The 10,008-nt window shown below is 37.8% G+C and overlaps 2 protein-coding genes across 3 annotated transcripts in view; both read right to left on the bottom strand.

The window, feature by feature from the left end:
- The window catches only part of LOC134853851 (E3 ubiquitin ligase Rnf121-like), a 355,568-nt gene that overhangs the window by 132,493 nt on the left and 213,067 nt on the right, over window positions 1-10,008 (bottom strand). The window contains exon 1 of one of the 2 annotated variants that reach the window (XM_063869794.1): window positions 1,456-1,467. The exons of the other annotated variant lie outside the window; for it this stretch is intronic. The gene's annotated coding sequence lies outside the window, so the exon portion shown is untranslated. Of the gene's footprint in view, window positions 1-1,455; window positions 1,468-10,008 lie in introns of those variants that run through there. 2 annotated transcript variants of the gene reach the window in all.
- On the bottom strand, window positions 1,370-5,284 carry LOC134853852 (MOB-like protein phocein). The gene is made up of 2 exons (XM_063869796.1): window positions 4,968-5,284; window positions 1,370-2,038 (listed from the first exon to the last, which is right to left on the bottom strand). The coding sequence occupies exons 1-2, from the start codon at window positions 5,275-5,277 to the stop codon at window positions 1,584-1,586; spliced, it is 765 nt and encodes a 254-aa protein (XP_063725866.1). The 5' UTR covers window positions 5,278-5,284; the 3' UTR covers window positions 1,370-1,583.

The raw sequence follows: 10,008 nt of genomic DNA, 5'->3' as shown, positions 1-10,008 counted from the left end.
AAACAGAACTTTGAAAATGAAAAATTTGAGTAAATCTGCCAATCAAGAAGTCAAAAAATCGCGAAATCTCTAACTTTAAAAGTTATGTAGGTCAATTCTTCAGAAAAGTTAGGCAAGACTACAAAAATTGTCAGTATTCAAAAGGAGAAAACTTAATTTTTAGAAATAAAAAACTGAAAAAAAATTCAACAAAAAAAATATTCAAATAGAAAATGGATGAAAAAATAATCTGTAGGCCAAACGAAAACAAACTTGCGGCCAATTTTGGCATTCAAGTAATAATGGATTGCGCGAGATAGAAACTCCAGCTTCCATCTTAACAAATACAGTTTCGACGGGTAAAATCTTGACATCGGAACACTTATCCGAGGGGGGTTGCCGGGAGACACTGAAACCTTCCCCATTCATTTCCCTATCTTAAAACATTGTAGACTCTATAACCTATGTTAATACATAGCTGGGAGACCAGATTTTCTATTCCCTACCTTAAAAAATAGAGGTCTCCCGGCACCCTCCCCCTCCACTTCAGCTCCAATATCTACCACTCGTTTTGTCCCATTTAAAATTTAGGTTTATTGAGATAATCAAGCAAGAAACTCATTTTAGTTTCGAATTTGCTTAATCAAATTGCTAGCTGCTTGTCTTGTCTCTATTTCCTCCACAAACAACCTGGTACTATCAAATTATCTCTGCTCATAAGGTCTGCGTCTGAATGATTTATGATAGTCATTTAGATTTTTTTTACTACAAGTGAATAGTGCATTAACTTGGATTTAGCAAAATCGAAACAAAATTTTGTTATTAGAAAAAAAAGTCATATTTTACACCAATTATGTCAAAATGGGTTCCTTGCTTACCATTATCTGATTAAACTTAAATTAAAAAAAAGGGACAAAACGTCTGAAAATTTATTGAAATAACTATTTTGTCCGATATCCAAAACAAACAATTTCACGGACATTTTTTTTGGTTTAAGGGCAATTTAACAATGTACTAGCACTTAAATCAAAATGTACTAGCCCTCAAACTAAATACAATTTTCCCAGAAATATTTTGAGAAAACTGTAATAGATACTTAAATTACATATACATTGCGATCGCAGTGGTGAAGTGGTTACGTCTCCGCCTCTCAATCGAAAGGTCGGATGTTCGAGGCCCACCATGATCCGTGCTCGTTGCTTGAGGGTGAGGCAACATTACCCAGCCCAGAAAAATAACCAAAAAAATTGCATGTAGTTCTTAAGCAGGGGCACAACAGCGGTTCGCCGTGATGAGCTGTACAGCTCGTATGTTGGTCCTATCCCTCGTGGATAAATGATCTGATCTGATCGCCTGGCAGCTGAAAATTCTCATACTAATGAGCTCTTCGTTTATACTATTACTTTAATTCCGCCTGAAAAAAGCAAGGATCGATTGATTTTGCCAACAACATCCAATCTATCTTGATCAAATTTTATTTAATAAGTTCACATGCAAATCATTCCTTTGAGCAATAATGTTAACATTTAGTGATAACCAATCAAGGAAGCTCGTTTACTTCATTGGGTAGCTGTTAATAAATTTGAGTAATTATATAAATTATTCTACGCATAGGATGAAACCATTGTGTTCGACAATGAATCTGAGCCCGGGGCTCCTTCATTAGCAGTACTGTTAGCTGCTTCTCTTTCCATTGTCTCCATTTCCTCTTCAGACAACACTGGTACTATCAAATTATCTCTGCTCATAAGGCCATATTTTAGTACGTAAATTGTGAATCTCCTACAGAGCAGAGTGTCTGTTTCAAATGTGTCGAAAATGCTTTTGTGGTGGTAATATGCGTGTGAAAATATCCGATATACTCGTCGGCACACAGATCCCAGTTTGGCTACCGACGATTCCTTTATGGTGACCCGGCTTGGAAAGTATTTGTTGCTGTTCAGTAGACCGGCAGCCCCGTCAAGAGTATGCCGAGTGTAGTCAATTGCAGGGCATTCTTTTGGTGTTTTGTGTGCAGCACATAAGAATATCCACTGTTCTGTACTTGTCATTTGACTGCCTATAATCATAAACAAGTTGACATCACACATAGGCGAAGCAGAGCTTCGCATTACTTGCGATGCATTACAAACATAAAATGGCAAGCTATTAGACGGAAAATAGCCAACAGACAGTTGGAAAGGAGTCAATGAACGCAATGGAACAGAAAAAATTACAGACTTATTTTTTAAATAAAATTCAACTTTCGCATTTCAAAGAAAAAATATAAGGCTTGAAAGCTCGTGGAATTTCAGGAACAATTTATAATTGAAACTTTTTTGAAACTAACCCAATATGAGTAAACTGGATCAATAGGTAAATTATTCCGCTGAGAAATTTGAAATTCACTTTCGAAACACAGAGACGATGCTGCGCTTCGCACCTCTTGCGATTTAAAACAAGAAAGCCGCTAAGTCGGAAAAAAAATCAAAAACAAATTCAAAATATGAAAAAATTAGATCTGTCAAAGAGATTCAGGCTAAATTTGTAACAAAAGCATGTCAGGAAAATAGAATGTGAAATTAGTATCGAAAGGAATATTACCAATCGGCAGCAAAGCCGGAAATACTATAGCCAAACCCTTTAGCCGAAAAAAACAAGACTATGGCTGTAAAAAGTTAACAAGTGCTCCTCGCCCTCAAACCACACACAAACACAAAATTTAATTGCTCGTCAAATGAAACAATATGAGGTCACCAAGCCGATAAAATATAGGCCAAAAGCTATTAAGCCAAAAAGAGGAAAAAAAGCCGAAAACAAATCAAAAAAATGTAAGACGGATGAAAAGATATTACGTCCATCTCAACCTCAAACCACATAAATTTTTTCCGCTCGACGAAAGACGCAACATGAGGCCATCGAGCCGATATAAAATAGGCGGAAACAAATCAAGCCAAAAAAAATGGAAAAAAAAACAAAGATGAAAAAAATTTATGTCACGAAAAACGTAAACGATAATTTCTTTCAAGATGTTTGCAATTTGTGTGATCCAGAGATGAGCATAAAAAAAACTTTTTAAAGGAAACGACTCAACATTAGGTCACTCGATAAAATACAAGCCCAAATCATTTGGGCAGAAAAACAGTTTGAAGCGAAAAAAAAAATGCAAGAAAATACAAATAGCCGAAGTAAATCGAAACACGAAGAGCAACTAAAATGTAAATAGTGTATAGAAAAAAAACAAGTCTACCATGTGGCAACTACGCCGACAAAACATAAGCAATAATAAGCCGAAAATTTCTTTTGAAACATAATATTTCCTGTAAAAAAACCAAAACAGATCCTGTCAGATTCGAACCTAGGACCTTTGCCGTCTGAGACGTATCTTTTAACTCTCGAGCAAGCAAGCCGCAGAAGCAAAAAATATTGAATTTATTGTTAACTGAACCTAAATTTACCATTTCTATTTTTGACCATTCTGGAACAACGTTATTTATTAGTCTAGTACCCGATTGCAAAACCATTTCTTATCGCAAGGAAAACATAAAAACAAAGACAATTTCAATTGCATGAAACTAGCTTACAGCACAAAACTGACAGGACGATGATTTTGTTATACTAATACTTTGGGTTTTGACCGGATTTGAGCCTCGGCTGACAGGTGCTGACCGGAATCGAGCCTGAACCCCTAGCCTTCACCAGTTTTCGAAACCAGTCGTTAAATTTGAATTTTCATGAAACTGAGCACGTTTGATACAAAATTAAATGCTGCACAAATGATTCAGTGATTTTGTTAAAATAACTGTTTACCCGAAAACAACTTCTCTGCTTTGATAACGCTTGCAAATCGCAAGTATCGTTAGAAGTCGATCACGTTTTTTTTGTGAGCTTTACACTTTTGCTGTTAGATAGAGGAGTTTTCCTTCCTTTTAACACAGGAAATGAACTGATCTTAAAAAAAATCAAAAGTCAAAAGGCGCAACCAAATTTGAGCGTAAAAACTATAAAGATTTCTTCCTGAAAAAACCAAAAAATATATTAGAGTCTACACTTCAAAGAAATTTATATAAAATTGGATCTATTCAAAATATATAATATAGAAAACGGATTAACAAAAGATAGCCAACTGACAGTTGGAAAAGAGTAATGAACGCAAAGAAATTCAAGTAAAAAATGTATGCCCTTAAAACTCTTTGCATTTCAAGAACAACTTATGATGTGCTTTTTTGATAAAATTAACCCAATTTGAGAAAACTGGATCAATAAGTAAATTTTCATTCCGCTGGAAAATCTGATAATTAAATTCCGCTTTCGAAACTAGAAGCATTTCACGTTTTTCTTGAATTTTACATTTTTCCAGTTCGATAGTGGAGTTTGCCTTCCTTTCAACAAAGAAAAAGAACTGAACTTCAGAAGAAATCACAAGTCAAACCGCGAAAAATCTTGAACAAATTTTAAGGCTTTCCTGAATAAAAAAACCAAGACCTATATAAGAGTACTCACTACTTTCATTTATCTGAATTACAGCAATCACTCAAAATGACTTTGTGCAAACAATGTTGTGCAAACAAAGCCGACAAAAGCTAAGCAGACACACACATAGATCAAATTTTTTCAAGAAAACAATTCACTGTCAAGTAGTTTATTTTGAATTTTGAAGTTTGAGCAATTCAGCACGTGAAAAGAGTCCACGTGCTGTCTAAAGATTTGAGTATTTTTTTTTTCAAACAAGTGGTAAATCCGAAAAGTCTATATTCTGATTTGATAACTCTGGCTAATTGTAAGCGTTAAAAATGATTAAAAACCACCTACCAATATTGAAGCTTGTTATTACATTTTTTAAGTTATCGGTCGAGGATGAATCCAAGGAAACGCATTCAAATCATCCCCAATAACGCAGCTCGTAATTGAGCATTTTCAATTGATACAAAACCAAACTGCCTCAATTCATTCGAACAAACTTTACTCACACGGTATCAAAAATGATACTAAACTTATTCACTACTTACATGTTGATGGTATACATTCAGATTGTAAATGAACAGCCAGTGTATTCAATTGCATGCAAAACTGCCTCAGGTGTTCGTATTTCCAAACACCCTCGTCGCAATTTTCAGGCGGATTGAGGATATCGTCAATTTTAGCGAAGTCTTGCCGTATGAGCTGCTGAATATATTGTTGCACAGCAAGCGCTGAATCCATTTGATCGTACTGTTCATCAGGCCATTGATACATTTCATCGCGCTTACACCCCATTCTGTTCCTCCGTATAATTTTAGGAGCTGAGAATTCTTCAACTCCACTTGTTTCAACTTCCATTTCTACAATCTAAAAAGAAAAAAGTCCATTTAAAAGTCCTCAGAAGTGCCAAACTTATTTTTGTTCTTCCAAAGTTTATTGTGTCTGGATTCGTTCCGTTTTTCGCTTAATTTCTTTGCTAGTTTCTGGACGGTTTTTGTAGAGCCTGGTGCTGCTGCTCCGATTCACGCAAAGATTAGTGGAACAAAGCTGCTGTGTTCCACATCCAGAATTCTTTGTTGGTATTTTAATGACTTGACACTCTCATGATAATTGTAGTAGTCAGATATAGTTTTAGGGCAAGATTAAGCATGGGGGTTGAAAATTTTCACATCGAAAAAGGTTAGGCTGAATCGGCCTTCCCAGAGTCCATTGGCCTTGATGGGCCAAATAAAATGGGCCCTTCCGTCATGCGACGGTACGTGCAGAGGTTGGATAGGGCCGCACCAACTCTATATAAATACATCGGCAAAATTTTATGAATAAATCAAGTCGATTTTAATGCATCCAGAGAACTGTCATTTAAAATCTACCCTCCTCGATTATAGCACAGATAAAATTGTTTTTGTTGGATGTATTTTCAGGTTTTTGCATCCCTGAGGCAGAGGACTGCACTCCTTAGAAGTCCAAAATTTATTTATGTTCTAATAAATGTTATTGTGTCCGAAATTGATTCGTTCCGTTTTTCGCTTAGTTTCTCTGCTGTTTTTTTGACGGTTTTTGAAGAACCTGGTGCTGCTTTTCCGGTACACGCAAAAATTAGTGGAACAAAGCTGCTGTGTTCCACATCCAGAAAATTTTGACACTCTCATGATATTTGTAGTCATGAGATATAGTTTTAATCCAGGATTTAGCATGGGGGTTGAAAATTTTTACATCCAAAAATATTCGGCTGAAACAGTCCTCCCCAGAAGCCATTTGCGTTGAGGTGAAGTCTTGCGTCGCCTACAGTAGTGTTTGTTTTGTTGTGAAAGCTTTCGCCTTCTACCGATTGAAGTTTTGGCTCTAATTCAACATACTTTAATAGCCTAATTGTTGTGATAAACTTATTATTAAATAGTGTGTCTGTTCAAATTTACCTCTTGTATAATTTCATATTAAATGCGCTGTGCTTTCCTCACAAACTTAACTTACCAAATCTCGCCGTCCCAGCCGTAGGCAATTGAAGTTTTTCTGGCGTAACTAGACGCAAGAAAGAGTGAGCCGATGAATCGACCCCCAAAACGACGTCAGGTTGTACCACTCCTTTTTTTCCGATCACCCTTGTACCAATTTTAAATCCTAAATGACAGTATTCATAAATCACCCCAAAGAACTTCCTTTCTCGCCCCAGTTGTCTGTGTTTCAGGTAGATGCCTGTGCCATTCTGCCGGATGACACAGCACAACCTTCCCGCGACAGAAAAAAGAGTGACTAAAGGCCTTATGAACAGAAAAGTGTTGCGACGGAGGGTCAGAATGTTCTAGAATTTTTATTTTTAAAATTTCGATCGGAAGAAGAACATTTCTGAGAAATAGAAAAAAGACGGCCATTTTGAATAAAAAAGACGAAAATCAGAACAACGATAGAAATTGTGAAGAACGGTTGTATCAGAGACAGAAAAACACGGAGCCTCTTATCGTGGCAATAACACACGATAAGGACCTTAGTGACAGATATTTGTGGAGACGGAGGCTTCAGTGGGGGGAAGAGAAATACCACGGAACCCTCCCGGGACACGAAATATAGGAGATAAGAGTGTTATCTCAAGAAAATCACGGGAGCGGAGGCTTGGTCCCCCAGAGACTGTTATATGTGAAGGGACTGGGTAAACTAACTATAACAGCTGCTGTAATGTCCTAGATCTTAATTAAACACCGATATTATTTGATATTTCAGGACATGAGTAGATAGAAAAAGGAAAGGGTCAATCCATCTCCAATGGATTTAATATAAAACTGTCACACAAAAACATAATAAAATAGGTTGTTCGAGCCGTGTTTTTAATGACAATCACGTAGTCTGAGGATCCGAGACTCAGCTATGTGGTTGTGTTCGCATGCAAACGAAAGCTGATCAAAAGTCGTTTGACTGATGGCCTAAAAATGGTAACTTTTTACTTTGCCCTAGACAGACCAGAAAATCAACTGGCAAGGTCGAGACGGTGAAAAACGAGTAGAATTAAGGTAACTGACGCCTGCCAGTCGTTAATAGGTACTTTTTCTACGCTCCGTCGCTGTGTGATATTTGGGCGAATGTTACATAGACGTTTTTATGGCGCTCCTGGGTGGGCCTGTTAAAGGCATGAAACCATCATGATCAGCAAGCGTTTCAGCGACGTACCCTCCGCTCCGGGCGTATGCCCGAGTTAGAGGCCTTAATGACCGTTGTTGTACTAGGGGGAAGGTGCGTACCCTCCGTCTAGTACAATTTAGCTTTTTAACTCAGTTAACACCGAAAATTCCGGGGGCCGGAGGGTTAGGTGGGAAGTCATGAACCCGCTTGTCCCGAGGTCCCGGGACCAAAAACAATTAAAGAGAAAGCGTAAAACCAAACAAAAATAGTGTATAACCAAGAAAAAGCCAAAAATAAATTTATTTAAAAACAAAAAGTACCAAAAACAGTAAAAAACATAAAGTGACAGTTTATATGTTATTTCCGGACGAGATGTGATCTGACCTTCCTATTTGTTGTTGTTTCAGATTGATTTATATCGTTTCTGATAGAAAGATTGTGTGTTTTGGTGAAGGGTTGGATACCCTCCCTCGAGTGTAATTTGAGTGTTTAAGCACGTTAATGGTGATTTTGCCGGTGGCCGGAGGGTAGAGTGGCAAGCTGATCAGCGTGTTCCACACTCATTAGGGACATCAAGGACAACATCCGCAACGACTGTTGGGTATCGTTGAAGCAATTTTAGTATTGTTCGGGTACTATTTCATTAAAACTTAAGTGGTGGGGGGCACGATTGGCGCGGTCCGATTGTACCCTCCATCGATTACAAATTTCCGAGTTAAGGGTCTTAATTCGGATATTTTGGTGCAAAGGAGGGTATAATACTATTCATTAACGACTATTAATATATTATTATCCTTATTATATATTACTTATCTCCTCAATTAGATCCAAAAAACACCCAATTTTGTCGAAAATCATCGATTTTCGATCAAACTGTAGACCCCCAAATTTTTGGATATCCGAGCTTTTCCGAACAACAAAAAGCTTTTATATAGGGAGTAGCTACGTAGTTCGATCCCCCTAACTAAAGAAACCGCGTGAGAAAAGACTCAGTAGAAGTTGGAAAAAACCAAAATTTTTCGGTCAAAATTTCGATAATTTTTTGAATTTTGTCAATCTGTTTTGGGGATCGAGTTTTTGAGTTTTTAGAGTTAGAGCAATAAAATTTTTTGCGTTAGGAGCGTGCTAGCATAACGTGCTCGGTTACTAGAGAAATTTTTGGGTAACCCTCCGAGTAGCTCCGTGGATAGAGCTAACGACTTAAGGTTTGGAAAAGGAAGGAATCGGAGGGTCCAAATTTGATAGTTTTTGGCCAAATTTTTGTTTCTAAACCAATTTTGGTCCGGTTTTTTGCATTATTCCAGTGCCGTACAGGGATACTACGCTCATTTCAAGTATTTTTAGGCACTTTCGACCGGAATTGCGAAAAAAGTCTTTCAGATCCTATACAGGTGGTGAAAAAGGCCATTTTGACGAACGCGTTTTTGGCGATTTCTCAAAGACTAGTTATCCGATCGGGATAATTTTGGTACCATAAGTCGACGTTTTTGATCACTTTTCCGAATCGCAACCAATTTTGGGTTGATTATTTCGGAAAAGAAAATTTTTCTAGAATTTGTTGGTTCGGAGGGTCCAAATCACGGGCAACCCTCCGAGCGGCAGAAAATTTTATCAAATTATCTTTTTATTCAACTGGGAAGGTTGACCGTGTCAGCCAACCTAGTTTTAAGTCAGGTAGACCGCTTTCAGAGGCTTTACTGCGGTGATATAACCCTTTTTCTTGATTTTGGGGGAACCCTCCGAAGTGACCCTCCGGAGTCAGCTAAACCCTTTAGCAACCCTCCTTAGTGGAAAATTTCCACGAGATCACCCTAAGAAGTTAAAACAGCTCCCCTTAGAGCTCCTAGCTTGTTTTGACGCTTTTTGAAGCGAGGGGGAGAACCTTCTAAGCGAGATCGAAAAATTTGAAAATTTTGGAGGTACCCTCCGAAGTAACCCTCCGGAGCATATTAAGCATCTTATTGACCCTCCTTAGTAAATTTAGGGGGACCCTCCGAGGTAACTTGGGTGATCAAGGCACCCTCCGAGGTAACCCTCCGGAGTGTCTTAAACCTTCTAACGATCTTCCTTGTTAGAGACTTGAGTAAACTTTCTGTGGCAATTTGGGAAACGGAAAATATCCATTTAATTAAGATCATATTAGGATATTAGGCGTGCTTATCAGGATCATAAGAACCCATTCTGACCCGGAAATTCGTGATCAACTTTGGATTCTACATTGGGTGTATCAGAAGTACCCGAACAAAGAATTTTTTTTTGATTGTGATTTAGGTTGTGTGGTTGCCTTGAGCTACTTAATAGGAAAGTTCGGGCAATCCGGGAACAAATAAAAGAAGACATCGGTGAGTGTATTAGGCAAATACACACTCACTTGAGAAGAAAAGTTGTTCCCTGCTCTCGTGCACTTGGAGCGTTCCGGGTGTGGGGGAGCTTTTTCATAGACTTTTGAAGAATTTTCGATCAGAGGTTGCCTTGAGA

The sequence above is a fragment of the Symsagittifera roscoffensis genome, chromosome 9, assembly GCF_963678635.1.
Source record: "Symsagittifera roscoffensis chromosome 9, txSymRosc1.1, whole genome shotgun sequence".
NCBI classification, from domain to species: domain Eukaryota; kingdom Metazoa; phylum Xenacoelomorpha; order Acoela; family Convolutidae; genus Symsagittifera; species Symsagittifera roscoffensis.
This window is presented reverse-complemented; position numbering and strand designations above follow the sequence as displayed.

What these genes read in the sequence shown, in the direction of transcription:
- LOC134853852 (XM_063869796.1), bottom strand. Translation starts at nt 5,277, where the DNA reads ATGGAAGTTGAAACAAGTGGAGTTGAAGAATTCTCAGCTCCTAAAATT. An exon ending in TGAATGTATACCATCAACAT is followed by an intron (nt 2,039 to 4,967) that starts GTAAGTAGTGAA and finishes TTATGATTATAG; the next exon opens with GCAGTCAAATGACAAGTACA.